This window comes from Lithobates pipiens, unplaced genomic scaffold, assembly GCF_037356315.1.
Source record: "Lithobates pipiens isolate NorthernLeopardFrog02 unplaced genomic scaffold, aLitPip1_a1.2 Scaffold_51, whole genome shotgun sequence".
NCBI classification, from domain to species: Eukaryota; Metazoa; Chordata; class Amphibia; order Anura; family Ranidae; genus Lithobates; species Lithobates pipiens.
Window position 1 is genome coordinate 2,837,698 of NW_027507874.1, and position 27,865 is coordinate 2,865,562.

Here is a 27,865-nt window from a genome sequence, read left to right on the forward strand (position 1 = left end):
AAACCAAGAGAAAGCGCGTTCCACAGCGGCTTCCTGATAACAGTGACACTCAACCGAACCGAGTGATTGGGCAATCTTCACAGTGACAGAGAGACGTTATGCCTGCGTAGAGCTAAAGCAACCACAAGAGGGCGACAACAGCTTTCAGAAGTAATAGCAGGAAGTCTCAGAGCAGAAGTTTGTAGCGGCCATTTTGTTGTAGCCCGGAAGTGTCATGAGGGTTGGTTTTAATTTCAACAAGAATCCTCCTGGTGGGGTTGTGAGTCTGCAGAGTGTGTGCCCAGTGAGGAGGAGGTAATAATGTCTTCTTATTATGAGAGAAGGGGGTCCCAGCACTGTGTGTGGACTGGATGGGGGGGGGAATCATGTCACCTCCACACATCATCATCTTCCTGCAAGTCCTGTGATGTGTGGAACATTAGATGGGGGGCTCTGCTGGGCAGACATATCACTTCCCTCTGTTTTTTTGTGTCACCTGGGTTTTTCTGCATTACTCCCATTGTGAGATGCTGAATTTGGGGAGCCAATAGACCCCAATGTTGGCTATAGCAGCTGGGAGCAATACCGTTCCAAAACAGGGCAGGCCCGGTGTTCTGTCGAGGTGCCCCCTTCAAATTGTGCCCGGGATGTACCGCGCATGCACTGTACGGAACAGCAATGCAGCTGATTTGCCGATCATCTGGGCTTATGTAACCAGGGAGCATGCATGCATCTTGATGGGAGGTACCATTTCACAGGCACAATTTAAACCTATACAAACAGCGGGGGAGACCGAAGTTCTCAGATTGTGCATCGCTGCTGCTGGAGGGCGGCTAGTGGCTGTGTTGAAGAGCTGGTTTTGTCTGTGTTGCAACCCGACCTTTCACACAGGCAAAACCGGGCATTCAACACTGCAAAACCGGACCACTGTAAAGCTGCCCCACAACAGTGAGGCACGATGTGAGAACTACGGTCTCCCCTTGCTGTTTGTATAGGTTTCAATTGTGGCCATGAAATAGTATCTCCCATCGAAAGATGCCTCCTACGCTGTGCGCTTGCTCCCTGGTCACGTCACTCCAGCTGATCTGCAAATCTCCTGAAGTGCGACTCCGTCCTGCGCATGCGCGGGCACTATTCGATGGGGGGCACTTCTCGACGGAACACCGACACACTGTCAAGGATGAAGAATTTGGAATCTTTCATGGGCAACTCTAGCAGATACTAATTTCTCTTTTCGAAGTAATCTGGTTTTAGGCAGTCTGACAAGGAGAATGATCACAGCTCAGATAGCAAGCAACTGAGCCGCAAAATAGAAAATAGTTACATAGTTAGTAAGGTTGAATATAGACACCAGTCCACCCAGTTCAACCTGAGTGAGTGTCTACAATTGTCCCTATCCCTGTACATTGCACACTCACATCGGTCCCTACCCTCAAGGAGCCCACAATCCAAGGTCCCCCTTCATATACTAGGGCCAATTTTTGGACCAAAGCCAATTAACCTCCCAGCGTGTCTTTGGAAAATGATTTGCTAAGCTATTTATAGACTTGCCAGGCTTCACAAGTTTGTTGCACAATTGCAGCAAGTCTGCATTGCATGACTCCAGATCAACTTTCTTTGCAAACATTCTGCAAGTCTGCTGCAAGTTCTGGTTCAGTTATGTTGTGCAATAGTCATCCCACCACAGGGGGCACTGTGGCTAAATTTTCCTGCTGAAGACTTGCAGAGCTTTTGCTGTAAACTCACCACTGCAACTTTGCTCTGGCTAGAGCAGAGGTCTCAAAGTACCGGCCTGCTGGCCATTTACAGCCCACAGACTGTTTACAAACGGCCCGCAGTACTGGTCCACCAGGATCAGGGCCAGACTGGCCTACTGGAATACCAGGAAATTTCCCAGAAGGCTGCCTGCCCTGGGGTCACTTTGAGCTGTGGCTGCAGCGGCAGGGCCGATCCTGGGCAGGTACACAGCGTGTGCCGCAAGCTGGGGGGGGGGGGTGCTCCCCTCCCTCCTCCTCTTCTTGTGTTTGTCACACACAGCGGGAATCTCCTACTGTTTCATGGAGCTTCATAGTTTCATAGTTTCATAGTTAGTAAGGTTGAATAAAGACACCAGTCCATCCAGTTCAACCTGAGTGAGTGTCTACAATAGACCCCATCCCTGTACATTGCACACTCACATTGGTCCCTACCCTCAAGGTGCCCACAATCCAAGGTCCCCATTCATATACTAGGGCCAATTTTGGACAGAAGCCAATTAACCTACCTGCATGTCTTTGGATTGTGGGAGGAAACCGGAGTACCCGGAGGAAACCCAGCTTGGGTCTGAAATTTTCAGCGGCGCTGTAACCAAGTGCCGGCTTCTGTGATAGGCGGCACACTGATCCAATGCCAAGAAATTTAATCGGTGTGATGTGTATCATAGAAGCCCATCCAGGAGGTGGGACTTTGTTACGGCAGCCACCCGGGCAATTCAAATCCAAGCTCCCTGACACAGCGGGAGATCGCCGCTCTGTGTGATCCAGGCACTGATGAGGCTGCATTTGATGGCCACATTGAGACTTTATTTGATGGGCACAGTGAGGGTGCGTTTGATGGGCACACTGAGGGTGCGTTTGGGCACTAGTAGGCTGCATTTGATGGGCACAGTGAAGAAGCAGTGACTGGTAGCAAGCATCAACTACCAATGTATCTAGTTTAATGTTGTTTTTGAACTTTGAAAGTTTGCATGCGGCCCTCGTAGGATATGAAAACTTGTCCAGTGGCCCTCAGGTAATTTGTGTTGGAGACTTGCCACACAAATTTGCTACAAATTGGAAAAGTGTCAACGAGAACTTGTGCTTCAAATGCTCTGCAAGTGTACAACTTGCCGGTAAACACATGCAGCAGATTAACAGGTTTACAATTAAACACTGCCACAAATTTGTGGCAACTTATCCTTGTTATCTGGGAGACTGGCGGTCAGTCTGGCACCTGCACAGTGATCCGGTATTCCTCTGATCACCAGAGTAAGCGATGATGAAGGGAGTTGTGAGCCACCAGAATACGTTGGCTGTTACCCACTGATCTTTAATTAAAAGGGTTGTAAACACTTGTTTTTAACCTTCATGCATTCTATCCTTTTTTACTGCAGCATTCTGAGCCCCGAATTTCGCACGACAGGAACGAGCACACCAGCTCCAGCCGGTGTCTCGTGATCTGATTGGATAGATTGATAGCGCAGCCATTGGTTCCTGCTGCTGTCAATCAAATCCAATGACGCGGGGCGGGGCTGAGTCCATCATTCAGTGTCAATGGACTCCGAATGCTGGACTCGGGAGCGCACCTGCAAGTAACCCCCCAGAGAGCTCTTCTCCTAGGGGGTTTACTGATGCGGGGAGGAGCCGTGAGCAATGTTGGGGGACCCCAGAAGACAATTATTGGGGCCACTCTTCAAAAATGAACTGCACAGTGGAGGTAAGTATAATATGTTTACTTTTATTTTTTTATTAAAGCGAGGGTTTACAACCCCTTTAACAGAAGGTTCAGTGGCTAAGTGGTTAGCACTTCCATCTGGCAGCACTGGGGTTGTCAGTTTGAATCACAACAACCATGACACTACCTGCCTGGAGTTTGCATGTTCTCCCTGTGTGGGATTCCTTCAGGGACTCCAGTTTCCTCCAACACTCCAAAAACTTGCTGGTTGGTTAATTGGCTCCTGTCTAAATTGGCCCTAGTATGTATAAATGTGAGCGAGGAACCTTAGATTGGCAGCTCCTAGAGGGCAGGGACTGATGTGAATGTATAATACATATGTAAAGATCTGTGTAAATTGATGGCGCTATATAAGTACCTGAAATAAATATTAATGGAACTGTCTATCCAAGGCATAAGCCTGTGCGTGCAGTCTATATTTATGACAATATATTTGATGGGTTTTTTATATTGACTTTTGGCAGTTTCAAGTTCATAAACGACTGAATATTTCAAGTGCACGGAGGTGGAAGTAGTTGGGACACAAGGACTTCATGATGAACTGGCTGCCCCTCACATCACCAGGTAAGAGGAGACTTTCATTTCTTGTATTGAGGATCCTCCTAGATACACACATCCTCTGATATATGGAGATAACATGTCAGGTTCCTATAAGGTGTCAGGATGTCATTATTTATCCATGGAGGAGTATATAGAAGGACACAAGGATCTCTACAAGGACATCATGATGGAGAAGCGGCCGCCCCTCACATCACCGGGTAAGAGGAGACATTCATTTCTTGCAAAGGAGAAAAGAGTATTGAGGATCCACCTAGATACACACATCCTCTGATATAAAGATATACACACACTGACTGAATGCATTGTTTCTGTTTCCTACAGATGGATCCAGTACCAAAAACCCTCCAGAGAGATTTCCCCGTCCTCTGAATTCCTGGGACTCCACACAGGAACATCAGGAGATCCCTCAGGAGGATCAGGTAGGTAGTGTTTATTTTCAACTGTTTTTGTAAATGGTCTTAACAAACACCCAGTGGATCCTTGTAATATCTGTATTATTCTATTTTTAAGTGGGAGAATCTGAATACGATTAAAACTGAAGTGAAAGAAGAACCTGAAGAGCAATTTGTGATGGGTGATGATCCCTGTAAGGAAGAAGATCCTCCAGAGATCAGCACAGGTGAGTAATAAACACTAAATCCAGAGAAGAGTCCCAGATTCTCCTAGTTCAGTCACTACAACAATCTCTTCTCCTCCCCCCACCTCTGTCAGCAGACAGTAATGGGGAGACAGTATGTGCCCAGTGGGGGAGTCAGGAGCCATCAGCCTCTATTAGACTCCGGCTCTCCTCCTCATATCATGTCATTGTGTTACCAGCCAAGAGACGTGACCAGTCTCCCCCCACACACACTCTCTGGGGTCTCTCATACACCTCAGTACAGGGGGCTTCACTACCATCTTTATTCACAGACCCCGGAGTGAGTAATGCCAAAATCGAGGAGGAAGAACGTTTGTGGATTAAAGAGGTAGATTTTCCTAGAGAAATCGGTATAGTTAAGTAGTAGACATTAAACCAGAAACCGTCAAAAATAATATATACTGAGAAGTACATCTGAGACAATTTCCAGAAGAGATGATCAAGATGGTAATTTAGGTTGTGAAAAATTGTAAACCTTTTTTCTTGAATGTTAAAAGATAAGTTCACCTTTTAGTTAAATGTTACACCCATGTTTACCGAGCAGCTCCTGCACAACCCCAAATCCCTGTTGTGAAAGCAGGCTGGGGATCTTCTCCCCACACCCGCTGTCACAATTAAAAAAATTCAGAGTTCTGTGAATGGGAAAACTACAACTATCATCAGCCATTGTGGCTGACATCTTGTAGTTCTCAATGAACTAACAGGGCGCTGAAGAGCGAGCTTGGTAGTTGATTGATCCTTCCTGTCATTCACAAACTGCCTGCCCCTATGAGGTACAGGCAAGCAGCTCCGCTAACAGTCTGCAGGAGCCTGAGATTACACCCACGGTCTGCTGATGATCGGGGGTGCTATGCTTCATAGGTTTCTAATAAAACATGTAAAAAAATATACATTTTTTTTTTTTTTTTTTTTTTTTTAAATCAGGTGAACTTCTTCTTTAAAATATAACTAAAGGCAATGTTTTGGATGGCGTGGAGAGAGATTAGAACGCTTGTCGGATTTTATTGCTGTCAGTGTCCCCGTTAGGGAGATTCACCTTTATTTCTCCTGTTTACCATTATCATTAAAAGTGAAAGATAATCCTACATTTTTGGTTGTCCCCAGAAAAGTAATAGAGGGGAAATCTTCTAATGGGAACACTAGATTCGTGACCTGGGGGGCCCCCAAGAAATGACCTTAATTTGCAGGTGTTTCCTCTCCCTTCCTGTTTTATGGGACAGGAAGTAAAGGTAAATCTCCCCAATGGGACAAAGATGGCAATCAATAAACTGACAGGGGTTATAACCCTCCCTTACTTGATCCAAAATGGGGAATAAAGGCTTTGCCTATAGTTCTATTTTAACTTCAAAACGTATATTTTATGATACTAACACAATCGGACATCTAAATAAGGCCCTGCTTATTTTATGCAGATGGACAACTTGGAACATATAATATAGTAAAGCTTCCCCTTATCTCAACAAATGGGGAAAAAGATGAGGATATCACATCCAACTCTTCAGAAGAAACCCCCATTTACCGAAACCTCCATCCGACAACTCACACTACAGATCTGTTATCTACAATCAGTGATTCTTCTGTCACCTTTACCAACGGCAATCAAACAGCTCATAAAGAGGGTGAAACTTTCCCTTGTTCTGACTGCGGCAAATGTTTTCATCAGAGAACTCATCTTGCTTCACACCAGAGGTCTCATGCAGGGAAGGAGTCCCACTCTTGTTCTGAGTGCGGGACATGTTTTTCCTCCAGAAAAATTCTTGCCGACCATCAGAGAACTCACAGCGGAATGAAACAATTTTCGTGTTCCGAATGCGGGAAAACGTTTACTTCGAAATGGTCTCTTATGAGACATCAAAGAGTTCACACAGGAGAGAAGCCGTATTCGTGTTCAGAATGCGGGAAGCATTTTTCCCTGATGGACCATCTTATTAATCACGAGAGAACGCACACCGGAGAGAAGCCGTTTTCATGTCCTGAATGTGGGAAACGCTTTACGCAGAAATCAGGCGCACTAAGGCATCTGAGAAATCACACTGGTCTAAAGCCGTTTTCATGTTCTGAATGTGGGAAGTGTTTTCCCAGGAAAGGAGCCCTAATCACACATCAGCATGTGCATTCTGTAGAGAAGCCATATTCTTGTTCAGAGTGCGGAAAATGTTTCCCCACCTCGTCTCATCTGAACCATCACGAAAACACTCACATGTCTGAAAAGCCGTTTTCCTGTTCTGAATGTGGGAAGTCCTATGTTCAGAGAGGGCATCTTACTTTACACCTAAGATCTCACACAGGGGAAAAGCCGTTTTCATGCCCCGAATGCGGGAAATGTTTTCCTCAGAAAGACAGCCTTTCTAAACACCAGAGATGTCACACAGGAGAGAGGCCGTATTCCTGCACTGAATGTGGAAAATGTTTTTCCAGCAAACAAAGTCTTAAATCACACCAGTCGGCTCACACAGGGGTGAAGCCATTTTCATGTTCAGAATGTGGAGGATGTTTTTCTCGGAAGGGAGCCCTAATAAGGCATCAACGTGTGCACACGGGAGAGAAGCCATATTCATGTTCAAAGTGCGGGAAATGTTTTGTGACCAGGGCTCATCTTATCTATCATGAGAAGTCTCACATGTCTGAAAAGCCATTTTCCTGTTCTGAATGTGGAAAGTCCTTCACTCAGAGAGGGAGTCTTATTTCACACCAGAGATGTCACACGGGGGAAAAGCCGTTTTCATGCTCCGAATGCGGGAAATGTTTTCCTCACAAAGACACTCTTATAAAACACCAGAGATGTCATACGGGGGAAAAGCCCTTTTCGTGCCAAGAATGCGGAAAATGTTTTCCTCAGAAGAATTATCTTATTAGACACGAGAGAAGTCATACGGGAGAAAAGCCATTTTCCTGCGCTGAATGCGGGAGATGTTTTTCCACCATACAAAATCTTATTTCACACAAGAGAACTCACACTGGAGTGAAGCCATATTCATGTTCAGAATGTGGGAGATGTTTTTCCTGGAAAAAAGCTCTGATCAGGCACCAGCGTTTGCACTTAGCAAAGAGTTTCCAGATCTCATCTTCTCTATTGCAAGAAGGCTCACATGACTTTTCATCAACCTACTTTATAGAAACACCAAAAGTTGAAGGACTGGACTGAGTTGATGATGAGCTGGTCCCCTTTTTATTATCATCATCGACTTGCCAAAGTTTAATAAAAGCTTTGATAATGTTGTTTTGTTTGTGTGTGTGTGTGTGTACACTATTTTCATGTGTGCATCACAGGAGAGTTTATTGTAAGACCATTTGGTTATGCCCCACCTCCAGGTGACTGGACACATAGTAGGTAGGGATCAAGCAGAAGTGTAGTCAGTAAACAAGCCAAAAAGTAGTCACAGGTTGGGATCAAGCAAAAGCATAGTTGAGGAGCAAGCCAGAGGTTGGTAACCTGTGATAGCGAAGATGCTGACCGCAGCAGCAGTGACTAGAGCAAGATATTGGCTAGAGAGAGCACAATAATCTGGCAAACAGGAAGTGCAAAGGCATAGATTAAATAGGAAGTTTATGGGAGGAGCAAAGAGTTCAAAGTTCAAGAATAAGGCAGGATCGTCTAGCAGATCAGACAGGGAGAGCGTTCCAACATCTCAGGTGGCTCAGCAAGAAAAGTTACTGCCAGGCACAGCAGAGGCCCCCAGCTTAACTCAGTCCTGCATAACCGCTCCCACTCCCAACATTGCCTCAGTTTTTTTTGTTAGTGCCTATTGGTGATAGACTTGTCTCCGTTAGTCTGTAACTGCTAAGCCTCACTGCTCCAGAGCACCTGTAGTTATCTGGATTAGCCCCTATAAATTGCAAATTTCTAGAGGGCTGTACCCAGACCCCAGTGAGAAGAACAGGGAAGGCTTGTAAGTTGCAACTCCACTGGATCCCACTTTGTGTGCTCACCTTGGTATGCATTTGCATTGTATGAGTTAGCCAGGGCGGTGCTATGTAGGTCCAAGGCTGCGGTATGCTGTAGCAATGCCCATACCCCGCAAGGTAGCCTTACTGGGATGAGGTGAAGACTGAGCCTTTTGGCTCTGCTGCGTATTTTGTAAGTTTTTCCTCTATTTTGGTGAGTTCCCACATGCTGGTTCTCTGTCGGGCTGTGGGGGGAATTTAGGCATGGTCACCAGATATTCCTGTTGCGCCTGGGAGCTGCATTCCCAGAACAGCTGGTGCCGGAAGGCACCATTGTGCTGTACTGCTCTATGATCTTTTGGTGCTGGATGAGCGTGTGCCACCTAGGCTACGGTACAAGAGAGCTGTTAGTTTAGTGCACATCATTTTTTTTTTTTTTTTTTTTTTTTTTTGGTTGATCTGTTACTTGTGAGTATTGCAAACATGACAGGTCTGGGACCAGGTGGACTAAAAACTTCCACATGCACTTTGTTTTGTTTTGCTTTGTATCTTTTATGGTCACTTTACAGAAAAAGCAAGGAAGCATAAACATCTGTAATATTTGTATGTGCTTTATTAAATGCGAATCCCATATACATACACATAAATACGAATGTTGTACATACAAATTACTTACAATTGTAGAACAACAATACAAGACAAAGTATTACAGATATCCTGTACATCAGGGTCCCCAGATCACCCCCCCATTAAATCAGGGTCCTCTGAGTTCCCCCTTACATTATGTTCCCCAGAGACTCACCACACATACATCAGGGTCCCAAAGTCTCCCCATATTAAATCATTGTCCCCAGAGCCCCCATCACATTAAATCAGGGTGCTAAGAGTATCCCACATTATAGTTACATAGTAGGTGAGATCAAAAAAAGACACAAGTCCAACCTGTGTGTGTGATTATATATGTCAGTATTACATTGTATATCCCTGTATGTTGTGGTCATTCAGGTGCTTATCTAATAGTTTCTTGAAACTATCAATGCCCCCCGCTGAGACCACTGCCTGTGGAAGGGAATTCCACATCCTTGCTGCCCTTACAGTAAAGAACCCTCTACATAGTTTAAGGTTAAACCTCTTTTCTTCTCATTTTAATGAGTGGCCATGTGTATTGTTAAACTCTCTTCCCCAAAAAAGTTTTATCCCTATTGTGGGGGGGTCACCAGTATGGTATGGGTAAATTGAAATCATATCCCCTCTCAAACGTCTCCTCTCCAGAGAGAATAAGTTCAGTGCTCTCAACCTTTCCTCATAACTAATATCCTCAAGACCCTTTATTAGCTTAGTTGCCCTTCTTTGTACTCGCTCCATTTCCAGTACATCCTTCCTGAGGACTGGTGCCCAGAACTGAACAGCATACTCCAGGTGAGGCCGGACCAGAGTCTTGTAGAGCAGGAGAATTATCGTTTTATCTCTGGAGTTGATCCCCTTTTTAATGCCAATATTCTGTTTGTTTTGTTAGCAGCAGCTTGGCATTGCATGCCATTGCTGAGCCTATCATCTACTAGGACCCCCGGGTCCTTTTCCATCCTAGATTCCCCCAGAGGTTCTCCCCCCCGCGCGGTAAGGTAAGCAGAAATAGGTAAACTAGGATATGCTAATTCCTAATATGTGGGCTGATTGCTGTACTATGAGGACTACCACATATATATTTAGGACAGCTTGTAAACACAGGGAGATTCCCAAGTCTGTAACGTAGCGCTCCACCTGTTGGTCGTGTAGCCTGTGTTCAGTATAGTGGTGTCAGAAGTACTCACAGCCCTGCAGCCATGCTCCCTTCCAAGTATTCTGGTGTAAGACTACCAAGCCGCCTCCCAACTCATGCAGATCATTCACATGTCACTCAAGGCAAACGGGATCTCCATGCTGTGTCGAGTGAGCTGGACTGAGTAACAGTGGCTCTGAGCTCCGGTCACGTGGGTGGTCAGATGAGATACAGGTACTCCAATGACACATCCATGGGTTCTCCTGGAATATATAGTGGTTGGGCCATTGGTGGGCACGTCCCTGCGTTTACATGTTTCCTCCACTCCAAACTCGCTCATCCATGTCTTTATGGGCCTTGCTTTGTGCACTGGTGGGCAGTCATGTTAGAACAGGAAGGGGTCCACAAAGTTGGGAGCATGACCTTTGGAGCTACACCGTTGGATCATTTTTCGGGCAAACTGGTGCAAACAGAGACCTTGAGAAACATTGGGGGGCGAAGTCTCCTCTCGCCGCTTCGGAAACTGTTCCAGTGGCGTATGAGCTGCTCGGAATGGTTCCATGAGAAAGCCAGCTGCAAATAACGATACTGGAGTTATGGCTGATGTTGGGGATGGCCCGAACAAACCCCATACCCCCCCCCCTCCCCCCCCCGGTTTGGTTTGCAGCAGCAGAAAATGCGAGCAGACCAAAATTTTTTACCAAATTGTGAACCCTAAAGTTTTTGGGACACGAACATGAAAAAACAAAAGTGCTAATTTTAAAGGCTTATATGCAAGTTATTGCCATAAAAAAAATGTATGGGGGCCCAGGTACTGCCCCAGGGGACATGTATCAATGCAAAAAAAGTTTTTAAAATGGTCATTCATTTTCAGGAGCAGTGATTTTAATGATTTCAATAATGCTTAAAGTGAAACAATAAAAATGAAATATTCCTTGGGGGGGGGGGGGTCCCCTTAGTCTGCCTGTAAAGTGGTGGATCTATCTGATGTGTTTTACAGTGCTGTAGCAAAATTACATTTCTAAAGGAAAAATAAATCATTTAAATTGCTTGCATCTGTAATGTATTGTCGGTGCCCAGCAATGTAGATAAAAATCTATGAAAAAATCGGTGTGGTCCCCCCACCCAGGCCATACCAGGCCCTTCGAGTCTGGTATGGATATTAAGAGGAACTCCACAACAAAATGTAAAAGAGACAGCAGTCGGCGGGATGCCTCCCATCGAGGCAAAGGGTTTTTTTTTTTTCAATTTTTTTGGCTCCGTCGGGTGACGTGATTGACAATGGATGTACATCACGGGACGCTTTTTTTTTTTTTTTTTTTTTTCTTTTTTTAATAAAGGCATTGTCCAAAACTGTGTATTGTGGTTTTTACTTTTTGACACTTTTTTGGTGAATGAGTAGGGGTACCCGATACCCATTCACATAGGGGGGGTGGGATCTGGGGGCCGAGATTTCTATAAGCCCTCTGCCCGCAGACCCCGACAACCAATGGCCAAGGTTGTGGGGATGAAGCCCTTGTCCCCATCAACCCCAAAACACCCTCCCCGCGTTTAGGGCAAGTGGCCTGGTGTGGTTCAGGTGGGGGGCGCTCACTCGCCACCGACCCCCCCCCAACCCCCCATCCTGGCCTGCCAGTCTGCTTGCTCGGATAAGGGCCCGGTATGGATTTTGGGGGGGAAGCAATGGCATTTTTTTTTCTTAATTCTGTCATAGGGTTTCCCTTAACCACTTCAATACACTGTATTATATACTGTACACTGAATGCAGAGTGTATATATATATATATATATATATATATATATATACATACACACTACACAATATATATTTTAATACACTGCATGCACTGTGTGTGTGTGTGTGTGTATGTATGTGTACACATACTAAACTGCCTGCACGCCATTAACTGACCTGCCTCTAGCTAACGTTCTCTCATTCATTACACTATATACGGCTGCCGTGTGAGCACTCCTATATAGTGTGAGATGTGAACTTAGCCCCCTGAACCATGATTGGCTAAAGGCACCCTGCCTTTGGCCAATCATTGCTCTCACAGCAGAGCACTCTGTGATTGGCCAAAGCATGCAAGTCAGGTGTATGCTTTGGCCAATCATCACACATCGATGCACTGAGATCTTGCAATGCATTATGGGGCGTTCCATGGCACTCAAATTTGCTGCGAACACCCCATAATGTTCGGTATTCACCGTACGGGCAAACATCCGGACCATCTCTAGCTGATATCTTCAGCCATAATCCCGGTAAACCACTTGCAACGTCACTGTATATACAGTATCTCACAAAAGTGAGTACACCCCTCACATTTTTGTAAATATCTTATTATATCTTTTCATGTGACAACACTGAAGAAATGGCACTTTGCTACAATGTAAAGTAGTCAGTGTACAGCTTGTATTACAGTAAATTTGCTGTCCCCCTCAAAATAACGCAACACACAGCTATTAGGGCACTTTATTACACTGAGGCACGGGGGCATCGGCGCTAAATCTCCGCTAGTTTTAGTGGCACTTTACTGTTGTTTTAGGGTCGCTTTTCGGCTGATAGCGGGGCGCTTTTAACCCCTTCTAGAAGCCGAATAAAGGATTAAAAGTGCCACTGACATAGCACTTTGCAGGTGCTTCGGCGGCACTGCCCATTGGTGTACTGAGGCACTTTGCAGGCGATATAGCGCTAAAAATAGTGCCTGCAAATCACCTGTAAAGCGCCTCTCCTATCACCTGCTTTCACACTGGAGCGGTGCGCTTGGGGGACGTTAAAAAAAAGTCCTGCAAGCAGCATCTTTGAGGCGCTTTAGGAGCGGTGTATACCCCTGATCCCTCCATAAAGAGTACTTGTCACATGCTTATTACTGTCACAAGGGATGTCTATATTCCTTGTGACAGTAATAAAAGTGATACATTTTTTTTAAAATAACAGTGTAAAAAAATAATAATAATATAAATTGATAATCAATTTTTTTTTTTTAACCACTTGCCGCCCGCCCGCCCACCGTCAAATGATGGCTGGGTGGTGCGGCTCTCGTTCTGGGTGGATGTCATATGATGGCCTCCCAGAACGAACACTCTCACGTGCCTGCGGCGGAGCGAGACGCGACGATCGCTGCCATGCCGTGTTGCTAGGACACAGCGCGACCCCGATCTCTGTAAAGAGCCATGACTCTTCAACCATGTGATTGGCTGTGTCCAATCACAGCTGGTAACCTTGCCTCACACTGACAGAGTGTGAGGAGAGGAGAGCCGATCAGCGGCATTTCCTCACAGGGGGACATCTAGGTATGTAATCGGAGCACTGATCCTCAGTACCCTTGTAATGACATATTCAGCGACCCATCACAGTTTGCTATGGAAGTGACATTCTGTCACCGCCATCTTGCTACACCCCACACTCGTTCACAGTAAGGATACACTAAGAAGGGGGAAAGCGGACATGTTGTTACACCCACTGGAGTTTTGCATTTTACACGTATCTATAACAGTAAAGTGAGTTTATATAGTGAAATACAGGACTTAGAACTCCGTCTGACTGCTTAGATGTTTAATTTTAAAAGCAGCGAACTTCTGTCAGATTAGCAAACCTGTAAGATGAGCAGGATTGCCGCTGCTTTTAAAATTCAAGATGTAAGTAGTCAGACGGAGTTCTGAGTCCTGTATTTCACTATATAAACTGACTTTACTGTTATAAATACGTGTAAAATGCAAAACTCCGGTGGGTGTAACAACATGTCCGCTTTCCCCTTTCTTAGTGTATCCTTACTGTGGACGAGTGTGGGGGTGTAGCAAGATGGCGGCAACGGATCGTCACTTCTTCAGCAAACTGCGATGGGTTGCCGAATATATCGCTACACCCTAATTACGATTAAGTGCCACCAGTGCCAGCAATGAGTACCCATAACTGCCAGCAATCAGTGCCCACAATTGCCAGCAATCAGTGGCCATTAGTGATGCCAGTCAGTGCTGGCTATCACTGCTGCCCATCAATCACTCCCATCTGTGCCCACCAGTGCCGCCTACCATTGCCCATCAGTGCCCATAAGTGCCGCCTCATCAGTGCCCATCAGTGAGGGAGAAAAATTACTTATTTACAAAATTTACTGACAGAAACTAAGAAAAACCTTTTTTTTTTTCATAATTTTCAGTCTTTTTTTTTTTTTTTAAAGCAAAGGCCTTAGAGAATGTATTTCTGGGTTTTGCAATTTTTTTTTATGTCATGCGTTTTTTGTGCTTTAGCATGACATGTTTGGTATCTATTTACTCGTGTGACATCATCAATTTAAAAAAATAAATGGGTTATGTATTGTGGGGTTTTTTTGCAATAAAATTTTAAAAAGTGTATTTTTTTAATTTTTTTCACAAAAACTGCCGTGCAAATAACACGTGACATAAAAGAAAATTGCAAAACCCACTAATTTATTCTCTAGGGCAGGGGTCTCCAACCCCCGGGCCGCGGCCCGCTACCGGGCCGTAGCCCGTTTGCAGCCGGGCCGCGAAGTGTGCACTGAGATGCGGTGTAGTGTCATATTTTGCTCCGGAAGTGACAGCGGCGGTCAGCACAGCGATCACCGCACTTCCGCCCACACAGCCCTGCCGCTACACTGCTGGGGGTGAAGCAGGCGAGCAGAGAGATGACATCATCTCCCACCGCCCGCCCACATCACCGCTGTTCCGCCCACATCACCGCTGTTCCGCCCACACAGCCCGGCCAGTATACTGTTGGAGGTGAAGCGGGGGAGCAGAGAGATTACATCATCTCTCACAGCCCGCCCCGCATCACCTCTGTTCTCTCTCACGCGGAACCCACCACTCCACTCCACTGCACTGCCTCTGTACTTAGTGACAATTTGCATTTAAGATGCTGCATCTAGTGGTATGTGTCTGTGGCAATCTGAATCTGGTGGCATGTGGCAAGTGACTGTGGCAATCTGCATCTGGTGGCATGTGTCTGTGGCAATCTGCATCTGGTGGCATGTGTCTGTGGCAATCTGCATCTGGTGGCATGTGTCTGTGGCAATCTGCATCTGGGGGCATGTGTCTGTGGCAATCCGCATCTGGTGGCATGTGGCAAGTGACTGTGGCAATCTGTATCTGGTGACATGTGGCAATCTGCATCTGGTGGCTGTGGCAAGTGACTGTGGCAATCTGTATCTGGTGACATGTGGCAATCTGCATCTGGTGGCAAGTGACTGTGGCAATCTGCATCTGGTGGCATGTGGCAATTGACTGTGGCAATCGGCATCTGGTGGCATGTGGCAAGTGACTGTGGCAATCTGCATCTGGTGGCATGTGGCAATCTGCATCTGGTGGCATGTGGCAAGTGACTGTGGCAATCTGCATCTGGTGACATGTGGCAATCTGCATCTGGTGACATGTGGCAAGTGACTGTGGCAATCTGCATCTGGTGACATGTGGCAATCTGCATATGGTGGCATGTGTCTGTGGCAATGCGCATCTGGTGGCATTTGGCAAGTGACTGTGGCAATCTGCATCTGGTGGCATGTGTCTGTGGCAATCTGCATCTGGTGGCTGGTGACATGTGGCAATCTGCATCTGGTGGCATGTGGCAAGTGACTGTGGCAATCTGCATCTGGTGGCATGTGTCTGTGGCAATCTGCATCTGGTGGCATGTGTCTGTGGCAATCTGCATCTGGTGACGTGGCAATCTGGTGGCATTGAACTGTGGCAATCTGCATCTGGTGACGTGTCAATCTGCATCTGATGGCATGTGGCAGTCTGCATCTGGTGGCAGGCGATGTGGCATGTGGAAATCTGGTGATAGGCAACGTGGCAAGCTGGTAGCAAGTGACAAGCTGCATCTAGTGACAGATTCTGCATTATGGTGAGTTGAACTATTTCATTTTATATTACAATATAATAATAAAAATGATGCACTTCAATCATCCTGACACCATATTAACCATGGTGTTGTGATGAAGTGCTAACACCAGCCATTTCCTGACAAATTGGCTGCGAAAAGCCGCATCGTCCCTCATGCGCCCACCCCCCCCGGGCCTTGCCACAATTTTCATCCACAATGCCGGTCCCCGGTGCCAAAAAGGTTGGGGACCACTGCTCTAGGGCCTTGCTTTAGAAAAAATATATATAATGTTTTTGTGGAGTCTAACAAATTTTCTATAAAAACAAACAAAACAAAAAAAAACTGTTTATTACATGTAAACAAAAAGTGGCAGAAAATTTCCGGTCTTCAGCTGATTAAAGTAATGCAGTGTCAATGCATGTGGATTATATATATAAATATAGATATAGTACTAGGATCTAATTATTATTCTAACTCAAACCGCATTAACACCAAGCCTATCTGCTCTTTATCACTGTGTTCTTCCTTCAACCCGGAAATGCTTCTCAGACTTCCGCTCTGTGCGTTCCACGGCTGACAGAACACCAGCTTGTCGCTTCCTGGTTGCCATAGTAACACCCAGGTCTGACGAAACACCTGACTGGCCTAGCTTTCAAAGTCCTACTTTGTAACAAAGCGCTGTTTACTGCAAGCCGAGCCACCACTAGAGGGCGCACGTCTGCTAGGTCACAGGCGGAAGTGTCCTCAGTGCAAAAGGTCCGGCGGCCATTTTATTGTAGCCCGGAAACCAGAGGATGATTTTTTTTTTTTTTTTAAACAAGATTCTTCGTGGAGAGGTGTGATTGTGCAGAGTGTGGCCAGTGAGGAAGAGGTAATATTAATACTATTCCTTATTATGAGAGAAGGGGGTCCCAGCACTCTGTGTGGACTGGATGGGGGGATCATGTCACCTCCACACATCATCATTATCTTCCTGCAAGTCCTCTGATGTGTAGCCCAGGGCAGGGTGCTGTGGAAATACACATATTGTACAGGAATAGATTCTCTTGCATGCACAGAGGTAGAAAGATCTGTGGTGATTATATGTAGACCTCTGCCTTTTGTTTGCTCTCCCCCTCCCCCCTCTTCTATTCAGCCGCTAGGAATGACCTGTGTGCACTGGAGTTGAAACCTTCACAGTTGCATGGATTTCCTGTCCGACAGTCCTGATTGGTCCGGCAGTGTCAGGTGGACGGGTCACATGTTTTTCCATACCTGGAAGTACTGGGTATCTCCTTCGGCTCTCCGCACTGAACAGAGCAGCGGAGACACAGCCAAAAATGATGGAGCCATTCCAGATTTGATTCATTCCAGGCTTGTCGGTCATTACCAGTGTAGGACAGGGAGCCATGACTTCCAGAAATGAGTGTTTCATTGACCAGGGTGAATTTGATTTAAATCAAAAAATTTTAACCACAGAAAGCGGAGTTCTGGCAAAAAAAAAAAAAAAAATTATATATATATATTTTTTTTTTTTTTTTTTTTTTTTTTTTTTTTACATCCTAGCATTATTGCTAATGAACTTTGAAAAAAAAGACTATATAATGATTAAGATAGCTTTTTAAAAAAATATGAATATCTTACTGTTGTCTTTTATGCCTCCATTTGTGGGGGGTTTCCATCCTTAATGTGGGCATGTGAATCTAGATCGCTTCCTGAAATACCTTGGTTGAGGTCTCACGCATGAGCGATTCAATGGCGGCCCTATCACCGAGTACATTACTGCCCACAGACTCCTGGGAAATGATGTTCCCAGGAGCACAGGCGAGGGAGGAGCTCCGCGGACCAGGAAGTGGCAGATTACCAGGACTACATAGCAACAGGCCCTTTCTGGTAAGTATAATATTTTCTTTTCCTCCAAATTATTTTTCTTCTAGGTTAAAAAGAGTCTTTTAAAGCGGAGGTCCAGGCTTTTTATGTTTATTAAAAGTCAGCAGCTACAAAAAGTGTAGTTGCTGACTTTTAATAAACAGACACTTACCTGTTCCACAGTCCAGCGATGCGGCCGAATGGAGCGTCGCTCCTCTACGCTGGCGCCTCCATTGCCATTCTGGGTACCCGGCCGTGACAGCTTTCGGCTTCATGGTCGGGCACACACGGCGCATGCGCTAGTCACACTGCACTCCCGGAGTGGACAGGCAATCTCCTGGGACATGACACATGTCCCAGGAGATTGCCTAGAGGGAGGGGCCGCCTAAGAGGGAGGAGTCGCCTTGGCGGTTCCTGGGCGGAAGGAGGAAGTGGGACAGGAAGTCCCCCCTCCCAACGAAGCCCCCACTCCCCCCCCCCCCCCCCAAAAAAAAATGACATGCAAAATGTGGCATGTAAGGGGGCGAGGAGTGCTTAAAGCGGAAGTTCCATTTTTTGGTGGAACTCCGCTTTAAAGCAGTAGTAAACTCAGATACCGTATATACTCGAGTATAAGCCGAGATTTTCAGCCTCTTTTTTGAGGCTGAAAGTGCCCCCCTCGGCTTATACTCGAGTCATCGCTGTCTGCCCGCTCGATCAGCGTGTCGAGCAGACAGACAGCGGCCATTCTGATTCAAAAGCCGCGCCTCCGGCTCCCCCTTCGCCTGTGATAGGCGGAACACTGAATTTCCCAGCAGCCTGTGTTCCGCCTATCACGGACTTCGTATCATCCTCGTACTACGGACGAGGATGATACGACGTCTGTGATAGGCGGAACACAGGCTGCTGGGAAATTCAGTGTTCCGCCTATCACAGGCGAAGGCGGCGGCGCAGCTTTTGAATTTTACAATGGCCGCCGACGAACGAAGAGGGCACGGGACGGAGGCAAGGCACAGGACGGCACGGCACGGGACGGGACGGGACGGGACCGGAGGCAAGGCATGGCGGCGAGGCACGGCGGCGAGGCACGGCGGCGAGGCACGGAGGCAAGGAGGCTCGGCACGGGACGGAGGCTCGGGACAAAGGCTCAGGACACAGGTAGGCTGGACACACACACACACACACACACACACACACACACACACACACACACACACACACACACACACACACACACACGGATGGATGGATGGATGGAGACACACACACACAGGGATGGATGGACGGACACACAGGGATGGACGGACACACAGGGATGGACGGACACACAGGGATGGACGGACACACACACAGGGATGGACAGGCATGTCTTACCCTCGGCTTATACACGAGTCAATAAGTTTGCCAGTTTTTTTGGGGGTAAATTGGGGGCCTCGGCTTATATTCGGGTCGGCCTATACTCGAGTATATACGGTACTCGAAATTACACAGAATGAAGTGTATTAAGTTATTTTAAATTAAAGTGCCATATAGGGAAAACCTATAAAACACTTCTTACTTGTAAAAACATTATTTTTTGTAAAGCTCTTTTTCGGTTGCAGACGCCGCCATACTGACTACTGTCTTCCACATTCAATAGGATTTTTACTTCCGCCCTTACTCCCCCTCCATGTCCATAATCTCGGGCGTCACTAGTTAGGAAAGCTTCATGTGGCAGAAATTGCACAAGATGGGTTTACTACCGCTTTAAAGTGGTTGTAAACCCCTACAGACAGCTTTTTGCTACAGGTAAGCCTAGAATAAGGCTCACCTGTAGCTACCCACAATATTTCCTAAACCTACATGGTTTAGGAGATATCACCTGTCCCCTGCATGTGTCGACGTCGACATGCACACTGAAGCAATGGCACGTGCCACGTAATGGCACTGCAGCTGCTGACTTTTAAAATAAGGACACTTACCTGTCCAGGGTGCCCGAGATGTCCTCACCCAAAGCTGACCCGTCCCTCGGCTCTGGGTGGAGGCGCTGGCATCTTTAGTAAAGGAATCAGGAAGTATAGCCTTGAGGCTTCACAGCCTGTTTCCTACTGTGCATGCACGAGTCGTGCTGCGCGTTCTGAATGGTCCCTGCTGTCTTCTGGGACCTGTGTGTCTCCCAGAAGACGGCGGGGGTGGGGGGTTTTTGGAAGAAAGAGGAGGGGCCATACATGGTGTAGTTCGCTGCAGATTCTGCACCGTTTTTCACTGGAAGTGGGAGCAAATACCTGGATTAGACAGGTATCTGCTCCCCCCTGAAAGGTGCTAAATGTGACACCAGTAGGGGTGGGGAGGGGAGCCTGATTATTTCCATTTTTGGATGGAACGCTTCTTTAACCCTTAGATTTCCCCTGATGTTAACCACTTTCGTGCCAGTGTCATTTATACAGGGACCTTGCATTTATTTATTTTTTTTAAGCATTGATCACTGTATTGGTGTCACTGGTCCCCAAAAAGTGTCACTTTTGCCGCGTACACACAACCGGACTTTTCAACAGACTTGGTCCAGCGGTCTGGAATCCGTTGGACAATTCGATCGTGTGTGTGCTCCAGCAGACTTTTTCTTCCCAAAAGTCCAGTCCTAGAAATAAAAATTGCTTCAAATCTTTCTGATGGACTCGAGTCCGGTGGAAAAATCTGGTCGTCTGTGTGCTAGTCCGACGGACTAAAACCGACGCTAGGACAGCTATTGGCTACTGGCTATGAACTTCCTTATTCTACGTCATCACGTTCAAATCCGTCTGACTTTTGGAGTGATCGCGTGTGGCCAAGTCCGTTCGTTTGAAAGTCCGGCAGACCTCAGCTGCAAAGTCCGGCGGATTGTCCACCGAACCAGGTCCGTCAAATTCCGGTCGTGTGTACGCGGCATAAGTGTCAGATTTGTCCGCCACGGTGTCGCAGTCCTGCTAAAAATTGCTGATCGCCGCCATTACTAGTAAAAACAATATTAAAAAAAAGTCCCTAAATCTATCCCATAGTTTGTAGACGCCATAACTTTTGCGCAAACCAGTCACTATACGCTTTTTTTGGATTTTACTTACCAAAAAGATGTAGCAGAATACATATTGGCCTAAATTGATGTAGAAATTAGATTTTTTTTACATTTTTTTTATTGGATATATTTTATAGCAAAAAGTAAAAAATGATTGTGTTTTTTTAATCAAAATTGTCGGTCTTTTTTTTTTTTTTATAGCGTAAAAATTAAAAACCGTAGATGTGATCAAATACCACCAAAAGAAAGTTCTATTTGTGGGAAAAAAAGGACATACATTTTATTTGGATACGGTGCAATTGTCAGTTAAAGCAACGAAGTGCTGTATTATAAAAAATGGCCTGGTCAGGAAGTGGGTAAAACCTTCTGGAGCTGAAGTGGTTAAAGAGCAACTGTCATCTCTGTCCCGGAGCTGTTGACTCACCGACTGTCCCATTCACTTTAATGGGACGGCTGGTGATGCGGCAGTGACACAACAAGGCGAGGGACGTGGCGGCAGCAGGTGAGTGGATGCCCGCTAACAGGAGATGCCATGATGGATCTGAAATTACAGATGCTCTTTAAATGTAGGGACTTGTTCTTGCTGGTAGTTCGAATCTTTAATATTTGCAAACAAAATGAAGTTTTCCTATTTAGAATAAAAAGCTGTCAGATTAGTAAAACAGCAATATCAGAACCGATTCAATCATACAGTTTGTAGTGTACATCGATTTGCAAAACAATGGGATAAAGGAATATTCATGAAGTTTGGTTTATCTCATGGTTACTGTGACATTGTGTGAATGTATCAATGCAGTGCATGTTATCTCAGCTTGCAGAGCTTGGATTCATTGAATGATTTTACCAAAAATGTAAATATTGCAGAATATACAGCTTCATGCTACATAACTAAGCTCCATTTCATGCTGAATAAACTAAATTATTAATGTATCTTAAATAGAAAACTATCTTTAGATAGATTTTTACTCCAAAAGCATTTTATTAAAATAAATGTGATAAAAAAAATAAAATAAAATCATTGATTTTTATCCACCCTTCTCTGTACACAGTGCAACCCTGAACTCTGCACTCTGTACATAGCACAGTTGACACATTCCCACGTACCTGACAGAGGAGCCCGGTAGTGCAGGGGAAGGCCTCCCGTTATGTATTTGACTCGCGGCCCCTGATAGAGCAGACAGGTGGCTCTGGAGTGCAGAATGGTATGAGTGCCTTGCGGGTAAACTGTCAGAGTGGCCACTCCGGATTCCTGATGCTGCAGGGATGAGGACTGGCAAGGAGAAGGATCAGAACAGCAGACAGGCTGGAAAATGGACCACCCGATATGCGGACACACATATCCAGATGCAGGGGCTGACAGGCAGTGGATCAGCCCAGAGGGATATGTATAACAAGCAGGTGCAGGCAGACAGGATCCTTACCAGACAGAAGATGCTGGAGCAGGTGCAGTAAACAAGCAGGTCGGGTCACAAGCTGGGTCAGTAACTGGTGAGTAGCGTGGTACTTAAAGGAGCAGGCAGAATCAAGGTCAGAGACGAGCCGGGGTCAGGTGCAGGCAGAAAGCAAGGAGAGTCCAAAGGGAGGCCTGGTAGTTCAGGAAGTTGATCACAGAAGCAGATTAACAAGGAGCAGGGGTCACAGGAAGCTGCATCCCTGAACCCTGCACTCTGTACACAGCGCATCCCTGAACCATGCACTCTGTACACAGCGCATCCCTGAACCCTGCAGGGGAAAAAGGTGGAGGTGAGATGTGGATAGTTTGTAAAAGAGAACTGAACCCTGCACACTGTGCATAGCACACCCTTAAACCCTGCACCATGTTTGTAGCTCACTCTTCAACACTGCATTTTATACACAGTGCACCCCTGAACTCTGCACTCTGTACATAGCACACCCCTGAACTCTGCACTATGTACATAGCGCATCCCTAAATTCCACACATAACGCACTCCTGGTATGTTATGCCCCTTGAAGATGCTTCCACTGCACAATTTGGCCACACCCACCATTTGATACAGTTCAACGGGGTGGGGGTTGGGCTGATTTTGTTCCTGCACCTATTCTCTGAGGAAAAAAAAAAAAAAGTCTTACAGATACAAGCGTCCCTTTGAGGACAACCGTAATGCTAAAGTGGCCCGCAATAAAATAGAGTTTGACACCCCTGAATATGGCTAAAAGCTCAATTGAACAAGAGGGATGGATGGCAGCAACACAGAGCAGCCCCAGCAAAGAGTGGCTCTGGTTTTATAAAACTATCAGAACAGACCCAGGAAACTTAGATCCTTTCCCCAACATCCAGGCAAGGTCTAAAAAAGCCTACACCCTCTGTCCCTGTGAAGGAAAAAAAACACACACACACACACTCGCAGTTGTATGATCCCGTGTCACAGAGTGCAGAGTACAGGGGTGCGCAGTGCACAGAGTGCAGTGTTGAAGAGTGAGCTACAGAGTGCAGGGTTTGAGGGTGTGCTATGCACAGTGTGCAGGGTTCAGTTTTTTTTTTTTTTTACAAGCTGTCCACATCTCACCTCAACTCCTTCCCCTGGGGGCGAGGGCCACATAAAATGGCCTGGCGGGCTGGATTCGGCCCACGGTCCTTGTGTTTGACATATGTGCTATATACACATTTATTTTTATGATGAACTTTTTTTGTTCAAGGGAACATTTTTTAGTATTTACAGATAAACAATCCTTACCAGATATCACATAAGTATACAGTTCTGCCACAACTGATAGGAATCTGTGCATTTCACATAAGGTTCGCTATCTTAACAGTTATAGATGCATAACATGTATTCAATTTTTTACATGTTTACAGTAAAGATGGGTTCACTTGTCACATATAATCAAAAAAAAAACTCTATGTATCAGCTATTTCTCTGTGCATTTCATAATAAACCTTTTATTTTAGGCAGTACAAGGTTTATAAACCACCCTAAGGTACAACTATAGAGGAGAGCATGTAATGAGAAAGACACAAGGATCTGTTCAATCGCGTCACAATGGAAAACCAACTGTCTTCAACATCAGGTAAGAGGAGGCTTTCATTTTTTGTAAAAGAGAGAAGAGTATTGAGGATCCACCTAGATACACACATCCTCTGATAAATAGGAAACCACTTCTCCAGGTCAGTTCACCATGAGATTGCTCTTTCTCCAAGCAGGTAAGGGTCCCAGGTGCAAGCTGATTGCACAAACCAAATAGATAAAGGATGAACAAACTCTGGACAGCCGCACTCTGGATCAGATGAAAAGTAAAAAGTGCCTTTTATTTCTTCAAACTAAAAGAACCTCACATCACACAGATAACAGCAACAAAGGGAAAAAAGAAAAACCAAACTGACGCGTTTCACGCTAAAACTAGCGCTTACTCATAGCTACTTTAGCTATGAGTAAGCGCTAGTTTTAGCGTGAAACGCGTCAGTTTTTTCTTTTTTCCCTTTGTTGCTGTTATCTGCGTGATTTGTGAGGTTCTTTTAGTTTGAAGAAATAAAAGGCACTTTTTACTTTTCATCTGATCCAGAGTGCGGCTGTCCAGAGTTTGTTCATCCTTTATCTACACATCCTCTGATATTAAGACCTAGAAGCAATTGAGAGACTTTACTAAGATTGTAGCCGACAGAATCTGAAGCAACTCTGCATAAGAACTAGTCGGCTTCTAGCCTTCTGAAGCTAGAAGCTTATTGGTTACTATGTGCAGCTGCTTCAGATTCTGTCTGCTCCAGTTTTAGTTAATTCCCTCAATATATTGAGTGTGTGTTTCCTACAGATGGATCCAGTAACGATGGATCCAGTAACAGAAGTACCCCGGAGAGATGTCCCCGTCCTCTGTATTCCCGGGACTCCACACAGGAAGATCAGGAGATCCCTCAGGAAGATCCGGTAGATGTAAGTGAGGATTTTACTGATATGTTTTCTCAAGAAATTAGTTACATATACAAAAAAGCCTGTATGGTGTCTTATCCAGGGTGAAGGCCTGATTGTTGTTAAAGTTGAAGTAAAAGAAGAAGACGAAGAAGAATATGATTGGGGTGATGAACCGTGCAGAGAGGAAGAATCTCTTCCAGAGATCAGCACAGGTGAGGAATAAAAATAAATCCAGAGAAGAGCCCCAGATTCTCCTTGTTCAGTCACTACAACAATCTCTTCTCCTCCCCCCTCCTCTGTCAGTAGACAGTAATGGGGAGACAGTATGTGCCCAGTGGGGGAGTCAGGAGCCATCAGCCTCTATTAGACTCCGGCTCTCCTCCTCACATCATGTCATTGTGTGTTACCAGCCAAGAGACGTGACCAGTCTCCCCCCACACACACTCTCTGGGGTCTCTCATATATCTCAGTACAGGGGGCTTCACTCTCATCTTTATTCACAGATCCCGGAACCACCAGAGCCACCCGAAGAGGTGCCAAAGCCGAGGAGGAGAAAGAAGGACATGCGAGGATTAAAGAGGAGGAAATTCCTATAGAGATCAGCACAGGTAAGTAATAAACATTAAATCCAAAGATTTTATTGGGATGATAATAAAGCAGAATTAAAGTACAAAATTAGATATGGAAGGACTGAAGAGACAGCTACATCTCTTCTGCAACAAAGCAAATTCAAGCCAGCCATACATGGATTAAAATTTGGCGGGTATGAGGGACTGGCTGAATTTTAAACCATGTATGGGCAGGTTGGTTGTATGGAAGCCGATCTACCAATTGACTTCTGTACAACCAGGATTTTCAGATTTTTTCTGCTTGATCAGTGCCACTGCCTAAAGCCAGCGGTGCTGATCAGTGTATTCTGAAGGTGGTGTTGGAATACAGAGTGGACACAGGCACAGCCGGCTGTCCTTTATTGGCTGTCGGATGGAAACTGACCGCCTGTCCATTTCCATCCAACTGTCACACAATCCAATCCATCAGACAGATGGGGAACTGATCCCCATCCATCTGTTTTTAGCAGACAGGATGGAATCAGATATCGGTGAGTTTCAGCGACATGCTTTATAGAGAGCATTGGATGGTCCGATTAAGTCCGCCTGAAAAACTGACAGGCAGACCCTAACAGTCCATCAATGTGAAAGGGGCCTTAAAGCTGAACTAAGAGCATCAATTTAAAGGTTTCTAAAAAGTTACATTCCTGGCATGCCGGGAATGCCTACAGTAACATTTGCTTGTGCTTTTTAACCAAACTGTCAAACCATCCAAAGTCTGGTGTCATAACTGATCAAATGTGCAGCATTATGGCAGTTGAAGACCAAACAGAGGCCAAGATGGCAGCTTCCTTGGCTGAAAATGATAGGGAGGTTACAAAAAGTTACGAAAAGTTTATTTCAATTCTTATTTTATGCAGATGGACAACCCGGAAAGTATAACATAGAAAAGGTTATCGTTACCTCAAACTATGGTAAAACAGAAGACGACACCTCGTCCGATTCTACAGAAGAAAGTCCCACCACCCCAGATCGCCACACAGGCCCTAAGAGAGTAAAGATAACATCTAAATCCACTAAACGGAAGGGACGTGTTTCTGTTTCATCACCCACCGCCACCAATCAAACAGCCGATAGAAAGGGGGAAAAATTCTCTTGTTCTGAGTGCGGAAAATGTTTTAATCAGAAAGCTCATCTTGCTTCACACCAGAGGTCTCATGTAGCAAAGGAAGCCCACTCTTGTTCTGAGTGTGGTCAATGTTTTTCTTCTAAAAGAGTTCTTATCGAACATCAGAAAACTCACGATGGAATGAAGCCGCTTTCGTGTTCCGAATGCGGGAAAGGTTTTACGCGGAAATATTCTCTTATGACACACAAAAGAGTTCACACAGGAGAGAAGCCATATTCATGTTCACAGTGCGGGAAATGTTTTTCCCTGTTGACCACTCTTATCAGACACGAACGAACACACTCTGGAGAGAAGCCATTTTCATGTCCTGATTGCGGAAAATGCTTTAGACAGAAATCAGACGCAGTAATACACCAGAGAATTCACTCGGGAGTAAAACCGTTTTCATGTTCTGAATGTGGAAAATGTTTTGCCTGTAAAGGAGCTCTGATGTCACATCAACGCGCGCACAGGGGCGAGGGGCCCTATTCATGCTCTGAATGCGGGAAATGTTTTTCCATCAGCACTCATCTTCGCTATCATGTGCAGACTCACATTGATGAAAAGCAATTTCCCACTTCTGAAAGTGGGACGTCTATCCCTGAGCGAGAGAAACGTATTTTACAACAAGGGATAAGGCCGTTTTCTTGCCCCGAATGTGGGAAAAGTTTTCCTCACCAAGGCCGTCTTACTAAGCACCGGAGATGTCACACGGGGGAAAAGCCATTTTCCTGCCGGGAATGCAGTAAATCTTTTTCTCAAAAAAGCGATCTCATTAGACACCAGAGATGCCACACAGGAGAGAAGCCGTTTGCCTGCACCGTATGCGGGAGATGTTTTTCCACCACACAAAATCTCACTTCACACCTGAGAACTCACACCGGAGAGAAGCCATATTCGTGTGCTGAATGTGGGATTTCTTTTACCTGGAAAAGATCCTTGATCAGGCATCAACGTGTACATGCAGGAGAGCAGTCATTTTCCTGTTAGGAGGTCAGAAAAGGTTTTGCCTTGAGATCTGATCTATCACAATAACACTCAGTTGTCTTGTCAACTTACCCGGGTTGGAACACCAAAGGTTGAGGGTTTCAGTGACTGGTCTGAGTTGATGCTGAACTAGCTACACTTTCATTGCCATCACATCGAACTTCAATAAAGATTATTATTGTGTTATTATCCTATATCTGTGCGTATTTACATCATTTTTTTTTTACTGCCAGAATATTAAAACAACTCCATTAAAATTTCTTGAATACCAGAGGTTCTCATCTATCACCCTTGTGTCTTTTTACTTAAAGATCCC

General features: G+C 45.5%; 2 protein-coding genes across 2 annotated transcripts in view; both read left to right on the top strand.

Annotated features, from left to right (window-relative positions):
• LOC143957110 (uncharacterized) overlaps nt 1–27,865 on the top strand; it is a 497,982-nt gene that overhangs the window by 399,937 nt on the left and 70,180 nt on the right. The gene's annotated exons all lie outside the window — the stretch shown is intronic.
• On the top strand, nt 181–27,743 carry LOC143957204 (uncharacterized). Its single transcript, XM_077467349.1, has 11 exons — nt 181–294; nt 3,915–4,014; nt 4,095–4,208; nt 4,333–4,430; nt 4,522–4,630; nt 6,061–7,790; nt 23,962–24,010; nt 24,749–24,867; nt 24,947–25,058; nt 25,350–25,454; nt 26,315–27,743. Exons 2-11 carry the CDS (start codon nt 3,984–3,986, stop codon nt 27,550–27,552), a joined length of 3,705 nt encoding a protein of 1,234 aa, XP_077323475.1. The 5' UTR covers nt 181–294; nt 3,915–3,983; the 3' UTR covers nt 27,553–27,743.

What these genes read in the sequence shown, in the direction of transcription:
- LOC143957204 (XM_077467349.1), top strand. Translation starts at nt 3,984, where the DNA reads ATGATGAACTGGCTGCCCCTCACATCACCAG. An exon ending in AGATCCCTCAGGAGGATCAG is followed by an intron (nt 4,431 to 4,521) that starts GTAGGTAGTGTT and finishes TCTATTTTTAAG; the next exon opens with TGGGAGAATCTGAATACGAT. An exon ending in TCTTCCAGAGATCAGCACAG is followed by an intron (nt 25,059 to 25,349) that starts GTGAGGAATAAA and finishes CTTTATTCACAG; the next exon opens with ATCCCGGAACCACCAGAGCC.